The 27,232-nt window shown below is 38.9% G+C and overlaps 1 protein-coding gene across 1 annotated transcript in view; it reads left to right on the top strand.

Annotated features, from left to right (window-relative positions):
• LOC104599542 (TOM1-like protein 3) overlaps window positions 1–20,568 on the top strand; it is a 51,288-nt gene extending 30,720 nt beyond the window's left edge. The window contains exons 6-10 of the mRNA XM_010262119.3: window positions 782–927; window positions 5,507–5,588; window positions 18,211–18,296; window positions 18,376–18,567; window positions 19,560–20,568. Coding sequence (XP_010260421.1) covers window positions 782–927; window positions 5,507–5,588; window positions 18,211–18,296; window positions 18,376–18,567; window positions 19,560–20,244 — 1,191 coding nt within the window. The 3' untranslated portion in view covers window positions 20,245–20,568. The remainder of the gene's footprint in view (window positions 1–781; window positions 928–5,506; window positions 5,589–18,210; window positions 18,297–18,375; window positions 18,568–19,559) is intronic.
• Window positions 20,569–27,232: the final 6,664 nt, after the last annotated feature.

Below are 27,232 nucleotides of genomic sequence, written 5' to 3'. Positions count from 1 at the left end.
TTAGACAGGGAAGCTTGTTTTTGAATCATTCTCCCTTTCTACAGGGAATATGGTATTTCTAATTCTGATCTAGATGGGTGCTTGATGTAGGACAAAGATGGACAAGAGATGATCTCAACCACTCAGTGTAATAGCTCGAATAATTTAAGGCGAAATAATTTCTGAAGACAATTTCTCTCATCATCACCATATGATCTTTTTTTCTCTTTTTCAAATCAATCAAGTATTAGAAGTCCATTAAAAAGTTAATTTTATAGGCCATTGACCATTACATGTTTTCTAGAAAAAAAGAATTCCTTGTCCAAGAGGACTAAGACCTCACAATTAATGGCAACACGGGAAGCTTGGCTTCTGGCCACTTTGGACAATAGGGCTTTCTAGGCAGACAGTGTTGAGGTTTGAGGAGGAAAGTGGCAGTCTATGAAGAAAAGTTGTTTGTTTAGATCAAAGGAAGTTGTTATTATCCATATTGACCTAATGATGTGTGTTTGGCTGGTTGCATCAAATTCATACCTATTTTCTCCATGAACTATAGTGTTATAATTATTTAAGTTTCACTAAACACGGAGTTAACAGCACATATGTAAACCAGTTCAGTTCGTCTGTGTGATGCCCATATACACATACAGTGTGCTCTTTTCTTTGTCAGTATGGCATTGCTTTTCAAATCTTTCATTCATGCCCAGTGTTTTGAATTTTTGATTTTTAGCATGTAAAATCTATTTCTCAATTTTTTTATCCTGATTGTTGATCATTAAACAAAGTTTACCATAATTGGCAGTCTGTTGGAGTTGAATTTCCACCTAGAGATGAGAACAGTGTACCTTTGTTTACTCCACCCCAAAGCCAGCCAATAATTTGTTCTGCTCCAATGTATGATGAAGCAGCTGTGCAGGCCTCTCTTCAATCTGATCCATCTGGTCTCAGGTAATGCCCTCTATCCTAAATCCCATTTTACCTTGCCCCAGTACAAGGAACAAACAATTTCTTTATGCTTGATGATTTTATTTTTGCTTTTTTTTTATCAGAAAAAGAACTGATAATTTTATTAAAATGAACTAAAATTTGAAATTACAATAAGTCCAATCAAAACCCACAAGGTACAAAAGTTACAATTTCGCCCAACACAATTGTTGCCTATTTACCCCTTGTTTTGCAAGAGTATCAGCCATCCCATTTGCAGTCCTTCTTACCCAGTTGAAAGTAATGTTCAGCTCCTGTTTTATGCTTTCAATTTCTCTAAAATTATGCCTATATATCCATGGCGTGAGCTGAATATTCTTTGCCCAAGAGATGATAAGCTTTGAATCCCCCTCTACTTCCAACTGTTGAAAGTTTACTTGTTTGGCAAGTCTTAAGCCTTGAAGTATTGCCATCAATTCTGCTTTTAATGAGTCTCCCAATCCCAAAGGACCTGAATACATAGCCAAAACTTTCCCTATGCAGTTTCTAAAAACTCCTCCAATACCTGCCATACCGGTGTTTCCCATGAAACTTCCATCAAAATCCAATTTTATTTTATTTGTTGCTGGGGGTGACCATATCATAGCCCTCTTTTCCTTTTCTCTCGAGGAGGCAGCCACCTCAGACCATGCCTTTATGATATCCTTAACTGAGAAATCTTTGAATGCATCAATTGTCTTTATCCAGTGAGCTGCTCTAATTAGAATAACTTCACATAATTCCTCCTTTGATCTACTTTTCTCATTAAAAATTCTTCCATTTCTTTCCTCCCAAACAGTCCATACTACTGCAGCCCAAATTGCTTTTCACATAGTTCTTCCCCTCTTTCTTGGTTGTCTTAAGAAGCTTGGGCTGAATGAGCACACTATATCCTGTGGAGATATCCACCTGCAGTCAAAAAGTGAGCAACAGAATTCCCAAATACCAAGAACAAGAGAGCAAGGCAACAATAAATGAGATAGGGTTTCACCACTTGCACGGCAAAGGAAGCGTATGTGGGGTGAGAGGCTAACATTTGGCCTTCTTTTCTGTAGCAAATCACAGGTATTTATCTTTCCAAGACAAACTTTTTAACACAAAGCCTGGATTTTAGGTGGGATAGGCTTGCTCCAAACTTCTTTCATAGGAAAGTTCTCCCTCAAGTTATTGGACTGCAAGAGAGCATTAAGGAAGGAAGCACAAGTGAAAATACCCACAAGACCAAATTCTAGTGTCCTCCCTTGACTGATCAAGGAAAGTTTGGTGTAGTTAGTTTACCCAGTTAATCCCTGAAGTAGTCAAGGAAACAAATCTCGAGACAGGTTGTTGTTTATAGTTCGACAAGGAATAAAGGCTAGGAAAGGCAAACTGAAGGGGGGTTCTAACCAGCCAAAGGTCTTCCCAAAACAATACCTGGGTCCCACTTCCCACATCATATCTGATATAATTGATAAAATTTGGGTATTACCACCTGTATTGATTTCCAAGGAGACATAGCGGTTGCAGAAGAGGCAACTTTTGCATCCCATCCGTTGTTCATTGTCCCATGAATGCTTGCAATTACCTTATGCCAAAGTCTGTCATTTTCCATCAGAAATCTCCATAACCATTTCCCTAACAGTGCTATATTTCTGGAGGTTAGGTTCCCTATTCCAAGCCTACCCTGCTCCTTTGGTTTGCTAACTTTCTCCCACTTCACAAGATGATCCCTCTTCTCGTCCACTGGTTCCCAAAGGAAGTTTCTCATGATTTTCTTGAGTTGGTTTGCAACTCGAGCTGGAATTCTAAAGGTGGAAAGATAGTAAATAGGTAAATTGGCTAATGTTGCCCTGATCAATGTTATTCTTCTGCCCAAAGAGATGTAACTTCTTTTCTAGAGAGCAAGTTTTTTAGAGAACCTTTCTAAGGCCAGCTACCAAAAGACTTCTGACCTCGGATTTCCACCTAACGGGAGACCAAGATTTTCCAACGGCAAATTCCTTACCTCACACCCTAGAGTCTCCGCCAAAGATCTTAATTATTTCTCCTCCATATTAATCCCTGCTACACAACTCTTCCCCAAGTTTACTCTCAGATCAGAAACTGATTCAAAAGAAAAAATGATTTTTTTTTTTTTTTTTTGCTTTTCCCTTCTGCTTTTCTCTTTTTTGCTATGAGTGGTGCAGTAGACATCAATTTTGGGTTGTATTCCATTCTTTTTGAGAAGATAATTTTCATTTTATTCCTTAACCTAGATGTTTTGAGTTTAACAAAATGGGAGGATGAAGACTACTTGCATTACCTGGTGCAAGTAAACAATGGCTTACATTTTTTTCTTTTTATCTTACCTTATTTCACTGGGACAACTGTGTGTTTGAGGTCTATGTGAGTCCGTGCAGGACACTTGGGTTTTGTGCTTTGGGAATTCTGCAGTCTGTATGTACCCAAATGTATGGGGCAATTCTCAAGAGCATTGTGTGCATCAGCCATCAGGGGATGCCATACCGACTGGAAGTTGCATTTCTGTGGCTATAAAAAGCTCCTAACTTAATCATTTACTTTGCTACACATATAATGAATCTCTTAATTGAGCTTCACTAGGACCATGCATTTCTTGATCCGATTAATCTTTGAATTTTGTCCTTAAAATAGGAAATAATTAACCTCTTTGGTAACCAACCAATACATTGATTTTCCCTGATAAAATAATCCTGCTTGGTAATTGAAGTGAAAGAAAGAAAGAAAGAAAGAGGACTTCCATATAAATGCTATTTGATACTCTTCAGCTGTGGTGATTTGGTAATAATTTCCTTCCATTGGTGCCATTGACCTTTTATCCGTTTGATTATCTTTTACAGATCCTTGAAGACTAATAGGAATTAACACATAATATGAAACCTCAGATTGGTTAAAACCACTAATGATTCAAACAAGACACAGATACACGTGGAAAAAATTTGAATTGTTCTTTAATTTAGGTACTTCAATGAATTTATGAAATATATGTTCTTGAAATAAAGCATCTTAAGGCGTGAGGCATCTCTTACCCCCCCCCCCCAAAAAAAAAAAAGAAAAAGCCTTGTAGATATAAGCCTCGGTATTTTCTTCAAGTTTTGCAAGCCTCATGACATAAGTCTCACGCATTTCAAAACATTGATCAGAAGTCAAAACACTGGGTTAGATTTAAGAAGATAACTGCTAAAATCAGGGATAAAATGAGGTGAAGTAAGATAAGATTGTTTGGGCATGTGCATAGAAGCCCACCTACTTGTTGTAGGATGGGTAGGGGTCCTACCAACTTAGGATCTGGTGGTAGGCTTTGTGGGGTGAATGAAGGGCTATGATTGATGAAGAATATGGTGGAAAATCAAGTAGAATGCTTGCTATCACAAAAGAATGAGAAAGAAATTAGAAGAAGAGAACTCTTGCTGTTAGGGTAAACAGCAAAGAGATAGGTCACTTAGAAGAACAAGCAGGCGAGATAGAGGGGAAAAGTGAAAAATTTCTGGCATTGACCAGAATTCACTAACCAATCTTTATTTCTTCAAATAAACTCCTTGAACTCCATTTACAATGACTGTATTTATAGACTCAATACATGAGCTCAGATGACCTTTTACTGACTCCAATTTGGACTAGGAAACTGACCCAAAACTTCTGATCGTTTTAGAACTAAGCCAAATCTGTATGTAACCCATAAAGACACTTAAATAAGGACTCTAACTCCTAAACAACTCTGATAAAACTTCCCTAATCGCACTGAAATAACTTAATTTAAAGACACCTGAAATTACTAATGATAGTAAATTCATGAATTTACTACAAATAGTAATTATGAGAATTACTATAGGTAGCAAGTCCAAGAGTTACCATAAGCAGTAATTTCGAAATAAAAACTTAAAAAACAGAAACAGAACCTTGTTGTTAAGACACCAACAATCAGAAAATAAATAAAAAAGGGAAATTTAGAGTTCAGTTCACATCAGGGATTTTTATTAGGTTTTTGGGTTTTATTTACCAACAACTCCACCTATGGTTCACTACCCCCCTTTAATTTTTATTCATTCTCCCACCTGTTACTGTTCCAACTGTACTAAAGTTTATGGGTGGACTGAACAATAAAAACCCCTAAAAACTGAAACAATATCAATATCCTATAACCCAAAAATTCTGAAATTGGCATAAGAATTGGAAAATTGGTTTGTCTCTCCATAAATTTTTTCCTTGCTTCTGCATCTGCATCACTACTGCACTAATAAGAAGTGATCTGATGCAAGTTGAAGGGCCTAGTAGAACTGGGGGCAGGCTAAAAAGAACATGAGTCGAACTAGTCAGAAATTATTGAAGGGCTCACAACTTAACCATGAATTAAGCTATTTAATGCCTGCTTCCATACTGTACAATGTAGATGGCCATAGGTAACAGTAAATCTGGGATTGATTGATTATATCAATTAAACTAATGAAACTGTTTTTTCACTCATTTGGTTAAGTTAGTTTCTTTCCATCGTTTTTATTCTACTTGTTCCATGAACTAAGCATTTCTTGTCTGTTCAATCATCTTATAAGATTTGTCTTTGCTGTAGCCTTCCAGAAATTAAAAATGCTCATGGTGTAGCAGATGTATTAATGGAAATGCTTAGTGCCCTGGATCCTCATAATCCTGAGGTAATTTGTTCTTTCAGATGGTTATGGAGACTGGAGAAGATCTTGCTTGGTTCATAAATTTCTATCTTTTTCGTGCCATCATCCCGTGAAATCCCTCCCCTCCCCAAACAAAAGAATGTATTACTCTAGTGTTTTATTCTTATTATCTTGTAGTTGAAAATTGTATTATCTGCTTTTGCAGACCTACTATAATAGTGACTTAGGAATTACTTGGCAAATGCTACAAGCCTACACTCTAATTTGGATTTTGCCTCTTGGAATGGAAATACTATTATAGAAATTGCAGTCATTTTACACTGGCATAATTATACAGCTATACCCATTGCAGCTATTCTTAGTATTTTAGTATGCACTTTGTGCTTATTAATTGTTTGAAATGTGTCTAATTAATCTTTTAGGAGTAACGTTTAACAATTATTGGGGTGGAAAGGAAAACTTTCAGAGAGACAAAAGGTCACCATCATCATCATCTCATGGTCATAATTAACAAATATCCATCTACCTAATCTCACCTGAATGGGGTTGACTGTACAAATCTTGATCCTACACTCTACTCTATTTTAGAAATAACAAATTATCAAATTTTTTCTTACTATCTGAGTCCAAGTTGTTCTCTGTCTTGCCTTTGTCCATTTAGAAGTCTCAACTAATATTGTATGATCTTTCTCCAATTGTGACAGTTTCACAGTGTTAAACTCTATTTATTTATCGTACTTTCTCTTATCTTGCAACCAATATTAAATTCCTCAAATATAATTTTTCACCTCTCCCTCGGTATTTCCACTTACCTATCTCATCATCCGCATCTCTACTACATTCATTTTATGGATATGTTTTTGCTTTCCAACATCTGGCTTTTTGAAGTGTGGCTGATTTTGTAGATGTCCTGTGAAACTTCACCTTCATCTTTAATAATATGTGCCGGCTATACAAGATTCCTTGTTTTTTCTTCTTTTTTTTGATAATAAAGGTAAATTAAATTAAAATAAAAAAGAAACTGCAAATAACAGGCAATAGGACATCATACCCATAGCATGATCACCAATCAAGATCAACCCCCCCCCCCCCCAAACACATGCTCATCGCACAAATTTCTACTAATACAAGGTTTCCTATTTTAAGGAATCACACCAATCCCGCTGAAGTTTCTCCAACTTGTTTTTTATTTTACCTGGGACTTGAAAGACTGAGAGGAAGTAGGTTTGCAGGTTGGAGAGAGAGGTCTTGATTAACGTAAGCCTACCTCTTTTAGAGAGAGTTTTTCTTCCAGGTAGCCAATCTTTTCTCACACTTCTCCACTACCGGGTCCCAAAAATTTTGGTTTCTCGGGTTCCCACCAAGGGGCATCCCCACGTAGGAAATGGGGAGTCTTTCCACCCTACAACCCAACAACTCCTTGTACCTGTCGATAAGGGACTCATCCACATTTATTCCCACAATACTGCTCTTGGAGTTAAGGCGATAAAGGTGGACTTATTGCCTTTATTCACAATAGTTGACTTGTAGAAATCTGAAAAAATCTCTAATTGGTCTGATTTGATTGTATTCTAGAATGTTTGGTAGAAGATTAGGGAACCCATCTGGCCCAGGGGCTTTATCACCATCTAGATTAGACACTGCTTGCTTCACTTCTTCCTCATCAAAGGCTTTCTCTTACCAAGTCTTCTTTTCCTCTGCCAACTTAGAGCCGTCCCAGCATGCCACTTAAGTTCTACTGAAATCCCCCTTCAAATATAACTCCTTAAAGAAATTCACAGTAACATCTGAAATTTCGTTTTGATCCTCTACTTCTAATTGCCCCACCCTCAATTTTGAGATAAAGTTCTTCCTCTTTCTCCTTGAAGCATAGCTATGGAAGAATTTAGAGATATTATCTCCCTCCTTCAACCAAATCACCACCCTAGATCGTTGCCTCTAGAAGATTTCTTCCCTCCTTACGGACTGCTCCCACTTCTTTTTTAGATCTTCCCTTCTTTTTCTGCCCTCTCCATCCAAACTTCCACATTGCTCCTTCTGGTCTAAGTCATCTAACTCCTGGATCACTTTGTTCTTTTCCTTTGTATAAAGTTTAGATTCCTCTTTACCCCAAACTTTTAACTTGCTCTTTAGGTATTTCAGCTTTTAGAGGAATCGGAAGTCTGCCTAGCTAACCACTCTGTATTCCTCCCACCACATAGCCACCTTTTGTTGGAACTCCCTATGAGTTGTTAAGACTTTCTCTAGCCTGAATGGAGCCTTTACTTTCCTCATTACTTCATTTTGGAGAATCACTGGCCAGTGATTAGAAATAAACTAGAACTTGTTGATTGCAGGAGATTAAGAAAATGTTCTTCCCAGTTTGCAGTCATAAGAAATCTGTCAAATCTGCTGCTAATCACATATTCTCGCATATTTGACCAAGTGAAGGAACCATTATTAAGAGGGAGGTCCCGAAGGTTATGCCTTGCGACAAAAGCTGAGAAATCCTTCATACTTCTAGTTAGTCTCCTATAGTTTGAGTTCTCATTGCGAAATCTAGTGACATTAAAATCGCCACTAGACCTGTTCATGGGCCAGGTAGCCCGACGGCCCGGCCCGGCCCGCACCCCGGCCGGGCTTGGTCATATAATTAGGCCCGCGGGCCTGACCTCGGGCTTAACACAGTAAGCCCGACTGTGTTTCGGGCCAGGTTCGGGATTTGTCAAAAAAGCCCGGCCCGAGCCCGGCCCGGCCCAACTCAGTATTATATATTTTATAAAATATATAATATGTATTTTATATATTATATAAAATATATAAATAATATAATATTTATTAAAATATATATTTATAATTTAATATATATATATATATATTTTATTCTTTTCTTTATAATTTCAATCTCTCTCTTTTTATTCAGCTGCTTCAACATTAATAATAATAATAATGTAGGCTAAATTTCGGGCCCGGGCCCAAGCTCGGGCTTCGGGCTTTTTATGAGGGCCGGGCTCGGGCCCAAATTGTAGGCCCGATGGTCGGGCCGGGCTCGGGCTCGAGCCTTAAAAAAATTTGTTAATACACAGTAAAAGCCCGGCCCGGCCCATGAACAGGTCTAATCGCCACCAATGCACCAAGGCAAATCTTTGAATTCATGTAAGTAGCCCAGTTCTTCCCACAATCCTACTCTTTCGGAAGGAGAGTTTGGACCATAAACACCTACCAAGATTCAGTTGAAACCATTTGTGACATTGGTGAAGAGAACTGAGATGGAGAAGTCTCCTTTATCTACCTCCAGACCCAAAAGAACCTCTTCTTTCCAAATGATGATAATCCCTCCTACTTATCCTGTTGCTGGAAGGCCAGTCCAGTTCATCCCTCGGATACCCCAAATAGCTTTGATTAATTTTCTGTCCACAATTTCTTTTATTGGTTCATGCAGAACCGCTATGTCCGGCTTTTCCCTTCAAAGGGTTTCTTTGATTAGGCATCTCTTCCATTTCCCTCCCAGACCCCTGATGTTCCAACTCAATATCTTCATTGATTCTCTGTTATAGCCTTTCCCTTACCTGATCTTCTATCTGAGTTGTTCACGAACAAAGCAATCTGATCAACAAATTCCCATTGTAGCATTTTGTGTTCCTGGTTTGTTCCCTTCTTTGACTGAGGTCCAGTAGTCCTGAAAGAGCTACTTCCCTTTGGATTTTCTTTAGAAATGTTGGCTCCACCGCTATTGTCTGGCAAATTGATCCCTAAATTCTTAGCCAAATTGTCAAAACCACTCGTGCCTTTTCCATTACTCTTGTTTACCCCCAGCACCTGACCTTCGTTGCTTGGAACAGTCTCTGACTGTTGAAGGTTTGCTGCAGGTTGGGATATATGACCACGAGCACCTGGGCATAAACAGAGGGAGCAAAGTGAGCAGTATGAGATGGTAATGTAGGAGAAGAATTTTCAAAAGAAGTACAAGGCAAGGGATTTGAAGAGAGTGCTGAGTGGGATGAACTGGGTGTTGTCGCTGGTTCACTCGTTCCTCTCTTTTCGAGGTCTCTAATAGCAGAATGTCCATAGTTGGGATTTACAAGCTGCATTAGCTCCAGGATTTCAACACTTCCCCAAACCTCTCTTTTTTCGAACAAAGCTTTAGATCTTTCCAGAGCCACCTTGTGGCCATCAAAGTCAGCCTTGGACTCGTAAGAGCTTAAATCTGAGTCTGGATCCTCCTCTGAATCTTCCGATGACGAGCTCGATGGCATTGGAGGGTGTTTCGTGTCTCTTATGCCTACTTCAATAGAAAGAGGGGTGTCTGGGAAATCTTTGCCAACAAACATAGGAGTAGGGGGGCTGGCATAATCTTTGATGCCCTTGGCCGAGATGGGTTGGGTTTTTGTCTTTATTCGGTCCAAGGACTCGAAGCTGACTGAAGAAAAGTTTGAGCCACAGGGGGGCAAAAAAGGGTCGGATTTTATCGTTGCCTTCTACTTTATCGTCCCTCTCCTTAAAGTTCTCCTTTTTCTGTAAGATTTTTGAAATTTAAATGACCTTTCCATTTTCTGATCTACCTTCTTTTTTTATTCCCATGAAGTTTCCTAGAATGGATATTTTTTTTCAAGTGTTTCCTCCTGGGTGAAGAATCCTCACTTCTGTAGCTCCTAGACCTTGAACTTCACACAATTTCTAATTGGCGGTTGACTTTGCAGCTTCTCCTGTTTTGTCACGTGCACTTGGAACAATGTGGTGAGTCAACTCTGCCAAGCCTAGTTGTCACATACTTGTCTTCTCCACCTCGATCGAGCAGTAGAACCAGACATCCCTGTCCAGAATTGGGATTGAGCGAGGGATTGCATGCACTCCTCTTCCCCTCACTTTGATTTTGGCATAACGGATCTCCTAGAGATCCCTTGTCATGGTATTGATAGCCTCAAGACCACCACAGAGGCTTTCCAAAAGGTTGAAGACCTCTGTCGTCCAGAGGTGAAAAGGGTGGCCAAGGATCACTACCTAACCATCAAAGGCTAGGCAATCAGGGGCAGTGTTAGCCGTTGGTCACCATCGTTCAATCAACACACGTCTCCCGTAGATGAGTAGAGAATCTGATGTGGACGCCGGCAGCAGCAGCAGCAGTAATTTAGTGCAGCAGCAGCAGCAATTTAGTGTTCTCATCCTATCTTATCTATTCAGTATTCTTGCCTTATCTGCTTTCAGTAGTAGGGATTAGTAGGAGTCTTATCTATTCAGTGTTCTTATCTTATCAGTTCAGTAGTATGGATTAGTAGGAAGTCTTATCTTATCTTATCAGTTCAGTAGGATAGATTAAGGGAGTCTTATCTTATCTTATCTTATCAGTTCAGTAGGATAGATTAGTAGGGAGTCTTCCTAATTAGCAAGGAGTCTTCCTAAAAGTAGGACTCTTATCTCTTGTAATCTCCTATTTAAGGAGCTGATAATGTTCAATAAAGGCATCGAAAATTTTAGTCAAGAAAGAGAGCAGAGGAGAGTTTGGTGATCTCTTGAACAAATCACCATTAAGGCGCCAAGATAGGTTCCTCAAGAAAAGGGAGGAACAAGGGAAAACAGGAGGTTTTCCCCGTGGACCGACCCGTGACGAGATCCTATTCTGTGGGCCCATAACATTTGGTATGAGAGCAAGGCGTCATGGGTGACTTTGAGCAATTGACGTCTAGGGTTCATGATCTGGAGCACAAACTCGTGGAAAACAGCAAGGGGGTGCGCGAGATCAAGGATGACGTCCGAGAATTAAGGCGCTTGATGGAGTTGTACTTTTCCAGCAAGGAAAGGAACCCGGAAGGGGCTGCAACCACAACTGGCCGCCGGCCAGACATGGCAGAATCGTTCGGCGAGCAGCAGGTCATTGCCCTAGCGCAGGTTAGCAACACCCAGAATGTTCCGATTAAGCAGGAATCCGGTGTCGTCGAGGATTCCATCGACGGGAGTTCAAAGAAGAATAAGAGCAACTACTCCAAGGTCGTCATCGCTGGTGAAGGAGATTGTATGCCTCATGTTGCGGTTGCAAATGTTGCAAAAGAGTGTTTGTTAGCTGCAGTCAGATCAGATCCTAGGGCTGCACATATCTGGGTGAATCTTGCTAATGCATACTATTTGGCTGGTGATCATAGAAGTGCTGGAAAGTGCCTGGAGAAGGCAGCAAAGCTGGAGCCTAATTGCATGTCAACTCGATATGTTGTTGCGCTTCATCGTATCAAGGATGTAGAAAGGTCTCAAGATCCCACTGAACAACTTTCATGGGCTGCGAATGAAATGGCTTCAATACTCAGAGAAGGGGACTCTGCAACAATTGAGCTTCGGATAGCATGGGCAGGACTTGCCATGGTTCACAAGCATCAACATGAAATTGCAGCAACGTTTGAAACTAGACATAATGATTTGACGGAAGTGGAAGAGCGAGCTTTGTACACACTAAAACAGGCAATAGAAGAGGATCCAGATGATGCAGTTCAGTGGCACCAGCCTGGCGTTCACAATCTTTGTACTCTACAGTTCAAGACATCTCAGAAGTACCTTAAGGCTGCAGTTGCCCGCGGCAAAGAATGCAGCTACGCATGGTCAAATCTTGGTATCTCACTGCAACTGTCTGAGGATGAACCCTCTTCATTGGAACCCGATCCAGGAGGGCAAAATCATTCCACCTATCCAGGATTCCTTTGACTATGTTTCAAGACACCCATCCTGAATTCGAGCTTGAGGACAAGCTCGTAGTCCAGGAGGGGAGTAATGATGTGGACGCCGGCAGCAGCAACAGTAATTTAGTGCAGCAGCAGCAGTAATTTAGTGTTCTCAGCAGCAACAATTTAGTGTTCTCATCCTATCTTATCTATTCAGTATTCTTGCCTTATCTGCTTTCAGTAGTAGGGATTAGTAGGAGTCTTATCTATTCAGTGTTCTTATCTTATCAGTTCAGTAGTATGGATTAGTAGGGAGACTTATCTTATCTTATCAGTTCAGTAGGATAGATTAAGAGAGTCTTATCTTATCTTATCTTATCAGTTCAGTAGGATAGATTAGTAGGGAGTCTTCCTAAAAGTAGGACTCTTATCTCTTGTAATCTCCTATTTAAGGAGCTGAGCATATTGAATAAGATCATCGAAAATTTCAGTCAAGAAAGAGAGCAGAGGAGAGTTTGGTGATCTCTTGAACAAATCACCATTAAGGCGCCAAGATAGGTTCCTCAAGAAAAGGGAGGAACAAGGGAAAACAGGAGGTTTTCCCCGTGGACCGACCCGTGACGAGATCCTATTCCGTGGGCCCATAACAGAATCCAGTTTGGACCAATTGTTAACTAATTTCTTTGAAGGGGTGAATCCCACCACCCTAATTGCGTTCAGAGGTTTCAGATGCAGTAGATTAGAAGTATGGAGGTTTGCAGAGAGACCCAACTCTACATCCTTCCAACTTGGAACTTTCTTCTTTGGTGCAAATGAAAGCTGTCTTCCATATTCCAAACGGTCCAGACTGATGAATGATGTAAATGATTGGCTGTCCTCCGATAATCACTACTCTGCTTCTACCTTTTTCAATAGTTGGAAAGTCCTTCGACAAGGGGGTATCCGTCTTTGGCTTCTCCTTGCTGGTGAGTAGCAATTTCAGGGTGTTTGTGAAGGTCTTCCACCCGAAGCTATTTCCTTCTTCAGGGATGCAGATGCTGTGTGATTTACTTGCGCCGTCCCAACAGCTAAGTCTGATGAATATTCCCTACCTGTTTTCAGCAGCTCGGATAATAGTTATCCTTCCTCTGTCTGCTCGTCATTGAGGTTCACTTGGCCAAGAGCAAGTGCTTGGAATCTTCTTGAAAAAGATCCACTGTCCAACTCACCTCTGTCTCTTTTAGGGAGAGTCTCATACAAGCTCCTCTTCCTCATTCTGTAATCATCAATTCTGTCACTGTTGAAATGACTGTAATCTAGCTTGAACGTCTTGGAACTGATTGCAACCCAGCGGTGCCAACTCTCCATGCTATCAGCTGTAATCACTTGGGCTTGAAGCAACTCTCTTTCTTTCACGATGAGCTTAAGGGGACAAAGCAGTTGAACCTCTGACCATTGACCATCATTTCCAATCTTGAATCCATTGGTCTTGATAGATACAAGGGGTTCTTTTTGTGGCTAATGTTGATCGACTTGAATGCAGCTGAACTTCCAAGCAATTAGCATCTCTCTTAGTCCAATGCAGCTGAATTTCCATCTCTGCCAGTTTTTCTTTTTGTAAGTTACTTAGGGACCTCTGGATGGGGTTCACTGTAAGCCTTGAAGACCTATTCTAGGCAGCAAAATAGCCAATCAGCATGTTCTTATTTGGCCTCCAGGGGTATTTGTCATTTTAATTTATTTGTAGTGGAATCTACTAAGTAGGAGTCATTATCTAGTTATTGTTTTGTTAAGTTTTCAAGTTCTACAGTCATAAGGTTCAATGGAGTTTTCATTTTTTATTTTTGTTTTATACTTTTTTGGGGGCCCAGTGGTGTTTCTGAATTATGGTGAACAGTGTTCCACTCTATACTTTTCACATATAAATAGTTCTCTCTTCTGTTTGGAGGAGATGAATGAATAGAGGCATGAATATTGATTTCTTTTGTATGAATGCTTTATAGAATTTTCCATTACATCCCTTGGAGTGCTTCTTTGGGTTTTCTCATTCTTCTCTATTATCTTCTTCAAGCTAGAATCAACCACTACAGCCATCTAAGTTCCAATAAAAGTTTATGTTTGAAACCATTATAAAATCGGGTTATAGAGGTAAGAGTGCACTTTAAAAAATTTTAAATTTTCCTATTGATTTTTCCCCACTTCTCTATATAATTGAACCACCATCCATACAACTCCTATACATAATTTCAATCCTTAATGTCCTTTAGCACTCAAAATGTTCAAGTCTCTTGCTGTTGATAAAAAAGGGTAAATGGCTGAAACCTCCCCTGAAGTTTAATAATTGCAATCACCTTCCTGAACTTTTTGACAGTTGCAAGTAGACCACCTTTGTTAGTATCTTCTAACATGACAAGAGGCACGAAAATTCCAAAATACCATACAATTTTTTTTTTTTGAAAGATAAGGTAAAACTTTATTAATCAGAGGAGCAAATGATACAACAGATTCCTAGCCACAGGGAGATTAGCCAGGAATCAACTCAGATTACAGACTCCATAGGGACTGGGACCTCAACAACTCAGACACATTCAGGTGTTTAAACTCTGGATTTACTGACACCCACACACTGCACTAATTCATCTGGACTTTTCAATTTGTTACAGAAAATTCTATTGTTTCTTTCAGTCCAAATTGACCATAAGACAGCTGCAGGGATGGTTTTCCAAGCCACTTTTCCTTTTTTCTTCAAGCCTAGGATCTTCCAACAAGGTTCCAAATATCGATACGCCCGATATGCCGGTAGAGGTGTATCGGCTGTTTTTTTTAGTTTTTTTTTTTCAAATCCGGTTCAGAGGGGCCGGTTTAAGGTCTATCCACCCCCTGAACCGGTCAAAACCCTGATAAACCCTCTGTAGGGGCGTATCGGGAAGCTCCCGATATGATACGTATCGGCCGATTTGGGCTGATACGTATCGATACTTTGAACCTTGCTTCCAACAGCACATGTCTTTGACAGAACTTGGCATGACCCAGCAGATCCCAACAGCATTGAAGAAGTGCTCCCACACCTTGGAAGAAACAGAACAATGGATACTAAGTTGGTCTATGGATTCAGGCATGAGTCCACAGAGGCCACAAGATAAATCTGAAAGCAGCAGACCTCTTCTTTCCAAGCTGATTCTAGAAAGGCATTTATTTAAAACCATAGTCCAAACCAGGAAATTAGACTTAGAAAGAGAGATTGGATTCAAAATCTGCTTGCTAGGGAAATCAGTATCGCCAGAGCTGCTGAGTTTAGAAGCCAGGGATTTGACTGAGAAACAGCCATCTCCACTCCACTTCCAAATCCATTCATCCTCCCGATTGACATCAATACCCTGCCCCTTTAAAAGTTCCAGCAACTCTAACACCTCACCCAACTCCCAGTCAAACAGATTTCTTCTGAAATGAGGGTGTCCAAATCACTGAATTACCAGTGGAGATATATGAGTCAGCCACTGAGACATCTTGGTTAGCAGCACATTGAAAGAGAGAGGGAAGGCCTCAGCCAAGGGGCTACCATACACCGAGGATCCTTCCAAAATCTCAGCCTGTCACCTCTGCCCACCTTGAAGCCCAAACCTTCAGAGAAAACAGGATGGTTCTTCATAATTCCTTTCTAGAAAGAACAGCCCCAGTTTGGAAGGGGATCTTGAGAATTCCAGTGGCCCCAATCCACCCCATACTTAGCAGCTATTAGATTTCTCCACCACAAATTTCTTTCAGATCCAAACCTCTAGATCCATTTGCTGAGAAGGGCAGAATTAAACACCTTTAATTTTCTTATTCCCAAACCCCACCTTCTTCCATGGGAAGGCAGACTTGATCCCAACTGACAAGATGAATTTTCTTTTCTTCTTTCCAGCCTTTCGAAAGGAAATTTCTTTGCAAGTTCTCAAGCTTTTTAGCTATTTTAGCTAGGATCGGAAAAAGAGAGGAAATAAATAGTGAGGTTAGAGAGTGTACTCTTTATAAGAGTCACTCTACCCCCAATTGGGAGATATTTAGCCTTCCAAGTGGAGAGTTTTTTCTCCATCCTCTCAATAACTGGATCCCAAATAGCAGAAGAGGAGCACTTTGCCCCGAGGGGGAGCCCCAAATACTTCATAGGAAGGAAGTCCACCTGGCAAGCCAGCACCCGAGCACACTCATCCAAATTTGAAACTAGGCCCACTGGGATGATCAGGCTTTTGTTCAGATTTACTTTAATACCCAAAACCACTTCAAACCAGCATAGGATCCCAAGTAAAACCTCCAACTGATCTGGAGAGGCATCTAGAAAGCAAAGAGTGTCATCTACAAATTGGAGAATGTTCACTTTTTCCTCTCCCAGAGAGAGATTGCAAAGCCTTCCCAGATCCCAACCCCAGCAGCCCTCATGGTAAACTGAGAAAGCGCTTCCATGAGGCAAATGAAAAGTAGGGGGGAAAGAGGATCTCCCTGTCTTAACCCTCTGGAACTTTCAAAGAAACCCGCAGATTGACCATTTATCAAAATAGAGAATTTGGGGGAAGAGATGCAAACTTTTATCCAGTTCCTCCATTTTGACTAAAGTTCATTTTTCTAAGAACAAAGTCCAGGCACCTCCAGTTTACATGATCATAGGCTTGTTCAATATCCTGCTTGCAAACCAGGCTAGGAATCCCCTCCCTGCTTCTCAAGTCAATAAGCTCATTAGCAATGAGAACAGAGTCAAGCATTTGTCTACTCGGCACAAAGGCACACTGATTACTTGAGATCACACTGTTGAAGACCCCTTTCATTCTTTCAGCTAGCACTTTTGCCAAAATTTTGTAAAAGCTGTTCAAGAGATTTATAGGTCTAAAATCTTTCAAGTTTATAGCCCCTTCAATTTTACCATACAATTATTTTTGACTAAAATGTTTATTTTCCAAATTTTCTCTTCATATCAATCGCTATCCCAAACCCTTCCAATCTCTTTTCCGAAATTGATTTATTTTCCAAATTTTCCCTTTGTATCAATCGCTCAAAAGTAAAACTGCAACTTTTTTGTCCACAAAGTTTGTATTTTATTTTATTTTATTTTGTAGAAACCAACTTCAATAGTAACTGAGGGGGTATTTTGGACATCTTCATGCCTCTTTTTAGAGGATTCAAAGAAAGGGGATCTATTTGCAACTATGCCAAAAAGTTCAGGGGAGGTGATTGCAATTACCAAACTTCAGGGGAAGTTTCAGCAATGGTCCAAAAATTCAGGGGAGGTTTCAGCAATTTACCCAAAGAAAATGTTCAAGTCTCTTGCTTTCTCTCTCTCTCTTGATAAAGCCAAAATTCTGGGATTTCTGACCAAATCCCATAAATTTTCAAAGCAGCAAGTAATCCAATTGAATTTTCACTTTATATTCTTACTTAGAACTTATTTCCTTATTCAGTCCTGCATTACCTCTGCTGCATGGGCCTAAGTAACCATCCATAGCCATTGCAAAATCCTCTCTTGATAACTGATAAATAAATAAAATAAATAAAAATCCGCTCTTGATATACACCGATTGTATGTGGAGACTATCCTTTATCTCCTCCAATTGTTCATTGGTAAGTTACTTTTCCTTTACCTTCTTCCAACAGACTGAAATTAAGAAACTTCTCCCTCAGACATCTTCCTTAACATGCCAAACTCATCCAATTATCTCCCAAGGCAAAGGCCAACTAATGCAAGAGCCATAGCTGGTAACATAGAATGGTACAAACAATTGATGCTGTCTTTCACTTGCTAGTCTGCAATTAAGTGAACTTTTTTTGCTAGGGCATTTAAGAGCACTGGAATGAGATTGAAAGTTAGGAAAGTTCTTAAGGCTGTGGCCTCCAATAAAACTACACCCTATAAGTCATTCATGTAAAACTTGTGGAACCTCCATTTTGATGGAACCTGATATATGGCAGGGTTCATGGGTAATGACAATAATAGTTAAATATGGTTGAAGATATTAATGCATGCTACTGATTTAGTTGTCTGGGCTCCTTATAACTATCCATCTTTTTGGCAGGGGGTAAAACAAGAAGTTATTGTGGACCTTGTTGAACAGTGTCGTTCTTACCAGAAGCGTGTCATGATTCTTGTGAACAACACAACGTATGTAAATGCCTTGAATCTTAATATGATTTCTGTTGCTTAAAATCATTTGAAGTGACAGTTCTAGTTGCTTATCCAGAGATGAGGAGCTTCTACGCCAGGGATTGACATTGAATGATGAACTGCAGCGTGTGCTTTGCCGACATGATGACATAGTAAATGGAAAACCTACTGAAGGAGCAGGAAAAACGGTCAATCCAGTTGCACCTCTTGTAAATGTGAACCATGAAGACGATGAATCAGAAGATGATTTTGCCCAGTTAGCTCACAGGTGATATTTGCCTCCCTTTTTTTGCCTGGTTAAAGTGTTGAACAAACAACTAAGGAATATTCCACTGGCTCTGTTATTGTGTGCCCAAAAGGGTTCTGTCCGTTTCCCTTATCACCCTCTGTCCTTGTGGCAAGTCTCAGTCAAAGAGACTGTTGTGCCCAAACTAAACCTTTTATGTTTTTTTTTTCTTTTTTTTTTTTGAGAAATTCATTAAACCAAAAAAGGGGGGAGGGGGATGTACATGAGTTGATGTATGAAAGGGCTAGGGCTTAGCAACAAAAGGAAAAGGCCCAATCACTCAAGTGGTGATTTGTTAGCACAGTACAGTATATCCCTTCCATCCATAATTTAGCTAATAAGTAAATGGAGCAAATTCAAGTCAAATCAAGGAATATTCGTATTTGATTCCGATTAAAGAGTAGTGATTTGAATTTGATTTGATATCCATTGGATATTCGAAAATACAAATTCATTTGAAGTACCAAATATTCCAATCAGTTTGAATTCTACTGATTGTATAAACATTGAAAATCCTAATTCTAGAAATCAGATCAAGCAAGAAGAAACCCCTTTGCTGTGATTTGTAAGCAAAGAAGAAAAACCTCAAAAAACTAGAACAAGAAGAAAAGAGAAGCAAAAAAAACACCTAAAAAAATCTAAGAATAAAAAGAGAGAGAGAAATAACATGGAGAGCAAGAGATGAAAGAGCTTGGATGGCTACAGCTGGTAGAAGCCAAGGTTTGGATGACAGAAGTTGGAACACCCTAAGCATCCGACTTTTGATTTGTACTAATATATAAAGAAATATGCAACAGAGTTCCTTTCTCTGCTGGTAAACTCTTGACCTGTATGTGAGATGGCATGTAGATTTCTTTGCTGCTGACTTCCCAAAATTTGATCTTTTAATTCATTTCTCTATTTATGAGTTTCTAATTAGTTTTTGGTCCTGTTTATTATAAGCCCAAGCTAAATATGTAATCATGCAATTGCAGATCTTCAAGAGATAATGGGCTGGGGCAAGCTAGGAAGTCTGCCAATGCTAAGAATGACCAGATAGCTGTTAGCCCACTTCTTCCTCCACCACCTCCATCCAAGAATCCAGTCAATGCAGATGCTGGCATAGTTGATTATCTCAGTGGTGATGTCTACAGATCTGAAAGACCTGAGCTGCCAGAACGAACACCTCCTGCAGTGCCACTTCATTCGGACAACACAAACTCTACCTCACCTCTGATGCCAACATACCCTTTCTCATCCCCTCAAACTCAAGCAAAGGAATTGACTTCATCTTCTGTGTTTACAGGGCAGCCCAAATATGATGAACCTGTACAAAGTATGAAATCCACTGAGCAATTTCCTTCAGCTCCTTGGGATATCCAGCCTCCTAGCACTTTACCACCCCCACCTTCCAAGTATAATCAACGACAACAGTTCTTCGAACAACAGCAAGCTCTGTCTGGTGGTCCTTCCAATGCTAGTGGTGGATCAGGATTGTCATGTGATGCATTAGTAGGACAGACCCAGAATCTCTCTCTAAGCCAAGGAAAGACTGATACTCAGGATTCATCAATCTCAACAAAACAAGTCAAACCGGAGGATGCCCTCTTCAAGGACCTGGTTGATTTTGCAAAGGCCAAGTCTTCTTCTTCTAAATCTGGCGGTCAGAGATCATTTTGAGTGCTTGCTCAATCTTGTGGATTACCGAGGCATTACTTGATAGGTACTTGTTGGTTTACCAGGCTTTTACACCAGGATGAGACTTTGATATTGAATAAAAGCGGGTGGGAACTTTGGCTGGTGGTTTGTCCGTGTTATGGTAGGATAATAGTTGTTTGAGGTTTGGACTCCCTGCGTTGTCTTCCACCATTTGTTATTAATTTTTCTGTAGAAAGACGATATTCTTCATGCGATACATCCATGTGTATGAATGTGATAGTCTTTTGCTTGAATATTTCATGGATGTAGGGGCCTCCCTACTCTCCCCATTTGATTTCCTCCAAATGTGTCTACCTCCTTGTTCTGGATGGCTCTTCTGGTATAGGTTTCATTTTCGATTTGTATCTTGCAATTTCCTTATTGAGTCTTGTTTCTGTTTTTTTTTTTTTTTTTTTTTTTTTTTTTTTTTTTTTTGAATATGTTAGACGACGGAACAGCCTCTCCTAAACCCTAGTGAAGGATTTTTTTTTGATAATTTAGTGAAAGTGGAATTTGAACCCAAATCTCTGCTATAACAAACCAGCCAGCAAGATACCTTGAGTTTTTAAAATTCATTTCCTTTCAAAATTTTAAAATGTATCCCGAGTTTTTCAAACTCATGTGGGTGATGGACATATTAGTACAGAATGCTAAAGTACACAACTTGCATTGAAGAGAGAGAGAGAAGAAGAAGAAGAAACATGCTAGTGTTAATATGTTGCTCTGTAAGACAATTCTTCTGAGCAACAGGGACTTTAAGTTGGAATTTGAAAGTTGAAACCCAATTAGTAGAGTGCAATGGCTGTGTAGTGGGGCCATGGGACCAATGATAACGTCCCATGCCAGCCATAAATGCTGAAGTGAGAGAATGAGTAATTGTGGGTCATATGCACTTAATTACTGTGGAATTATTGGTTTCAAACCCCGTTACATAGCTATCGTGTTTGGCTAATCCAATCTTGGGATTAACATGGAATCCTTGAAAAAAGTTTTATAGGTTCTACCATGTCATTTTGATATAAGATTCTATAATTTAATAGTGTGCTTTTTTTATGAGTCACCGACTCATGCCATTTTCATGAAGCAAATATTCTCCTATTCGTCTGACCACCTCTTGATTTTATATAAAAATCCTAAATATTAAACCCTATACCCTAAACTTAGAGTTCGAATCTGCCCTCCACAAAGTTGCGCCCCAAAAACATTCTACGGCATCACAAGACATCGTGTGTTCTCCCACACGCGGATGCCTCTGCCTCGTGTGGAGCTAATGGGATGGCCATTAACTCGTCCCAGTAGCTCCCATTTCACCCAAAAAGTGAGTACAATTCATCTCTCACTCCTCTCTTTGAATCTCAGTCTCCTCGAACTCTCGACTCGTGCTCTCTAAAACCGGCCAGAGGCCCAGAGCTTGCCGAGTTTGAGTTCCCTCTTTCGACTCCGACGATCATTCTGGAAGATACACCGGAGGTACATCTCTCTCTTTACTCTCAGTTCTGACATTCTCAGATCTGTTTTTCTCAGTTTTTTTAACTTGTTTTTTTTTTTTTTTTTGCAATAGAAAAAACGCAGAAAGTGCGTACTCCTTGTTCCGGTAGATACAGGTGCGGATGGGGCGATCTGAGTTTCAGAGAGCGTAGGTCGAGATAGAGGAGTGAAAGACTGAGATTATAATTAAGAGTAAAGAGGGGAAACATACCTCTGGTGTATCTTTTGGAACAATCGTTGGTGTCGAAAAAGGGAACTCAAACTCGATAAGCTCAGCGGGTTTCAAGAGCACATGTCGAGAGTTTGAGTGAGAGGCTGAGATTCGAGAGAGAGGAGCTCACTTTTTGGGCGAAATGAGAGCTAACGGGATGAGCTAATGGCATGAGGCAGAGGCGCCTGCGTGTGGGAGGACGCACGACGTCTTGTGAGTGAGGGGGATCGGACACAATTCCTCAGCCAATAATTTCTCATGTATGTGTGGCAAATTGCGTACAACATTGTTTACTAATAAAAAAAAATACTAGCATATCTCCATATAAAATATTTCATGGTTCCTAAATGGTCATGGGTAATCTCCAAGTTGACCATAGTCTGGGGTGTATGAAGTCTTCCCCAAAAGGTGGCCAATACAATGGAATTATTCCTATCTAATAATAAGATTGCCTAGCTCGAAGCTTGATCTGGCCTATGGACATGTTTTCATTGCGTCCTTTTTCATCTTTCTTTCTATTATACGTATATACATGAAATTCATACTGACATCTGATTTGATATTACTATACTTCAAATGTCCACCGTCAATGCCTTTAGTTTTCATGGTTAATTTGTTAGACAATCCAAGGATTAAGGTATCGATACATACTCTTGATTCGGAGTGTATTGTATTTGTATCAATGATCATGGATATAAGATACAATACAACTAAATACATATTTTATAAGTCTTGCGTATCGGTACAACATGCCTCTGTATTGAGTTGTATCGCACCGTATCAGTGGATACGGTCCGATGCACATTGTTGCGGAGGCGTATCCGTGTCTAGTTTGACAAAATTGTACATTGAGTACTTTTGGATTGTTTTTCATCTTTAATACAAGTTTTCATAATACTAAAAATTATAAAAATAATATATTTCATCTACCTTAGATGATTTATATATTTTATTTTACACATAATTATGTGTTAAAAATGAAACATAGTTATTCTTTGAAAAAATAGTTATTATATAAAAATACTAAATAAATAAAATTTCCCAACAAAATTAATGGAAAACAGAAAATTATAATTATAAAAACTGAAATGAATAATTTAAGATTCAATTTTCCCAAAAGATTTAATAAAAACTGAAATTTAAATGTAATTTATTTTATCTACCTTAAATGACATTTTTTTATTTTACAATTATGTGTAAAATAAAAATGTTAAAAATGAAAACATATTTATTATTTTAAAAAATAGTTGTTATTTAAATAAAATACTAAATTAATAAATATTCCCAAAAATTAATAAAAAATGAAAATTATAATTATAAAATTGAAAGAATGATTATTATTGTAGAATGCTTGAATGTTCTAGAGTCTCAGTATTGTTTATTGTAATATTTCTCTTCATATAACCTGTTGAGGTATGCATTTCTCATGTCTTTATATCTTATTCATAGATAATTCAGCTTTTGGTTTAGTATTATTAATGTATTTAATTATGTGGTTTGAATGCATTTTACTAACGTATCCAAGCATTTTTTTATCTTTCGTTCATATCCATATGTTTCCAAAATGTATCTATATCCGACTTATCCGATATCACTACAGAAAGGCTATTATGAAGTGACATGCCACTACTTAGGAGGTTCCTGCGTGCAAACTTGAGCCTGAGCATACAAGGCCCAACAAGCCTATATGTTGTATACGAGGGATTTTGAAGATGAGCCAGATCCCAATTACCCTCCCACTCGAGGGTGAGACCATATAGAACTTCCATTTTATCAGGTTCTCCAGAGAGCTGAAATTAACAGGTTGGTGAATGAGCTCTTGGTCTTGGATAAGCAGCTGATACAAGTCAGTTCTAGCCCATATTCCTCTCCCATCCTCCTAGTTAAGAAAAAAGACAGGACCTCAACTGAGCCACTGATGAGGGTGAACGTGAACCTAACTCGAACCAACCACCCAAACGCATTGCCACTCAGGTTTATTACCACAAGACCTTTAGACCGCATCAGCCTAAATTGTCAGAATTTGTTATAAGCACTGCAACTAGTTGTAATGGATGGAGAGCAAGGAGAACTCACCCTAATTCCTTTTCTCCTTATTTTCTGAAGAAGTTGTGCTTCCCTTGAAGAAGCACCTGTGTTGGACAGTGCCCAACATCATATAACTACCAATACATTTCAAAGAGAAAAGAATGCATGCCATGTCCTATATGCTATATATAATTGAAAATGATGAGAGGCGAGGTTCAAGTCTGGTATTTGTATTATGTTCCTCTAGGTGAGGAAGCAAATACTCATAAGTTGAGCTTGGCTTGGAATAGTAAAGCCAAGACACATTTGAGAAATGTTTTTATATTCAACGGAAGGATCTGCGTTTGGCTCTAAGTTTCTGAACAACAGTCATTATGACGACTTGCTAACACTACCTTATTGAAACCAGGGGGAATTTTTCTTCCATTCAAGTTCAAGATTACTTGAGTTGTGAGGGAAGTAAACCCTGCACTAGATAATATGGCTAGACCGTGTTCTCAGTAAATGCACAAGACAATGGGATTTCTTTTTCTAGCTGCCAATGAAGATTGGCCTGTAAGCTTGTAGTCTAAGTTTCAAGCTTTCTTCCTGCCACGTTTTCTGCTGTTTTTAGCAGATATTGAGGGCCAAGGGCTAAAGCATTTAAATAATCTTTGTTTGGAACTGATTTTCTATCCAGCCACTTGAATACAAATATAGCATTGTTTGTTAATCTCTCCAAAAGAAATAAAAACAGCTCAAAGGTTGCTTTTAATTTGTTTCTTTTGTATGCTGCTCAGTTTTCTTCACATCCTTGAAACTGAAAATTTTGTTCAATTTCCGGTATTTCGTTTTTTTCTGGAGCTCTATATATACCAAACAATCCATCTTCTGTCTAGACCTCATCCAACAACCTTCTGACGTGTATGCAGTTCTTGACAGTTGGATGGAATAGAATGACTCTTACCACCCAGCAGTGAAAAATTACAGACAAAGCACAAAGACATCTGTGACCATCTCTGACCTGCCTTAATTATATTAAAGTAAAGTGTTAATGCTCTTAATATTGCGAATATTCTGAAGGAAAAATAAAATGGATTTCAAGGATCAATGACAATCACCATTTCCTATTTGATGAAAGCAACAAACATGTATTATCCCCATTTGGCTCCTAAGAAAGAAAAGAAGGCAGTTGAAAGGATTGGATCTTTTTAAATTTATCAATGTGGAAAGTGTACACGATTCACAGACAAAATCAGACCTGTATATGTTTCACCCAAACGCAGCAAAGTGAGACCACTAAAAGGCATCTTTAATTTCTAAAATAAAAAAAAAAAAAGTCATGACCGCTTTCATACTTCTTACTTCAGGTATTCCCTGAAAGGTTTCTCTAAATTTGTGTGCTTCAGAAATACATCTCTAAATCGAGATGTCATGATCCTCGGCTTGCTTTGAGATACCTGTGGCAACTGAGATATTAGACCTCCTAAGCAAGTAACATAGTATGACAATTGTTAGTTGTGCCCTAACATTAACACAAAATGAATATTATGAATATTTGTTAATTGGGATTTAGTGAGGAAGATGACCAAAACAATTCCCAACACAATGCCAAGGAGAAACAAAACAAATAGCAAAACTAAGGATCTTGGTGGATTTGAACCACCATCCTCTTGAGATGTATTAGAGACAAAGCTCCATTTCCCAAGGTCTCTACCAGTTGAGCTAAAGATCCAGATGTGAGTTGCATACCATCATCAATCCAAAAAGAAAGTCAAGAAGTAGAACACTTGTACATTACCACATTCTATGATAATATATATTATTACCACACATAAAATGAAGCTCTTTATATGATAAAAATTTGTATCTCAAACACCTGGATTGAATGCAAGTCAAACATGCCCACAAAAGAAAAGAGAAGAATGTAAACCAAAATCAGTGCACTGAGAAAATGTGAAGGAAACACATTTTAAAGGTGGGATACCAATGCTAATCAGAAGTGAACCCACATTCAAGTAACAGGTTTCAATGTTGATCATGAAAAATATAATCCAATTATGACATGAACTACAAATACACATATAACCCAATTAGAGTAGCAAAAGGATTCACATATATAACCCAATAAATGTTACCAGTTTAGGAATAATTACTTGAAATGAAGGCAGACCAGAAACTAGATTCTTTGATTTTGTTTAGTTTTTTGCCTCTCTTTGATCATCTTCTTAGTCATCCAAAGGTTACCAGTTTAAGACATGTATACCTTTAGATTTTTGACTCAGCTCCCAGACATGAGGTGCCAAAACATCCATCTCTCATCAATGATGAATAAGGTGTTGGATGTTAGGTCTCTGCATATCACCTTTGGTGAATGAAGAATTGTATCCTTGGAAATGTCAAGGGAGTATATTTCCAGGTTGAGACATCAGAGTTCCTTATGCCATGTGTCCTGTGCTGGTGTTTATTACAAGCAACAATGAAATTTAAAATAAAGTAGGCATCACCTTGCTTATTACAAATTACAAACCTACAACTAAATGTAAGATAAAGTTTGCATCAATTCACTTAGCTGACATTTCCAAAAATCACTGAATAATTTAAAATGAAATGAATTAAAAGTTAATTTAATTGTCTTGTAGTCTTATTTAAAAGTCCGCTTGACCATCCAAAGACATATGTTGAGGGATAAAGAACCTGATTGTTAAAAGAAACAATAGAAAGGCAAAGCACAGTTGAACATCATATGGACAAACCGAACTCATTACAAAAACAAGAACAATGTGAGAGTTAAATATGAATATGGTTAAATTTCTTATATTGTTGAGACCTTCAGCGAAAACAAGTAGTCGTAATAACACAGATAATTCATCATAAGATACACATTAAACCTAAACTCTTGCTTAGGAACTTGCTTGTATCAGCGATAGGAACTAGCTTGTATCAGTGAGAATTAAATATGCCTATACTTCCAGGAGCTGCAAACGCATTAAACCATCTTCATTGGGATTTATAGGAGTAGGTTCTGTTTGCATGTTATAAATGATTCCCAGTAAGGATGGTTGGTTTTCAACTTACAAAAAACCCTGCAAAGTGATGATATGCCTTGGAGTTTGAAGTGGATTTAGGATCTGTAAGAGAAATTAGTCAGCTCAGTCCTCCAATTAATGGTACTTCATGATATATATTTTTTTGTATGGTCTACCGCCAAGATGCTTGGATGTGTTAGCAAGCTACAAGGTTGATCTCAGTTTCCATCTTCAG

This window comes from Nelumbo nucifera, chromosome 1 (assembly GCF_055504915.1).
Source record: "Nelumbo nucifera cultivar China Antique chromosome 1, China Antique-T2T, whole genome shotgun sequence".
Taxonomy (NCBI): domain Eukaryota; kingdom Viridiplantae; phylum Streptophyta; class Magnoliopsida; order Proteales; family Nelumbonaceae; genus Nelumbo; species Nelumbo nucifera.
The sequence above is the reverse complement of the archived record's forward strand: the minus strand, read 5'-3'. Positions and strand labels throughout refer to the sequence as shown.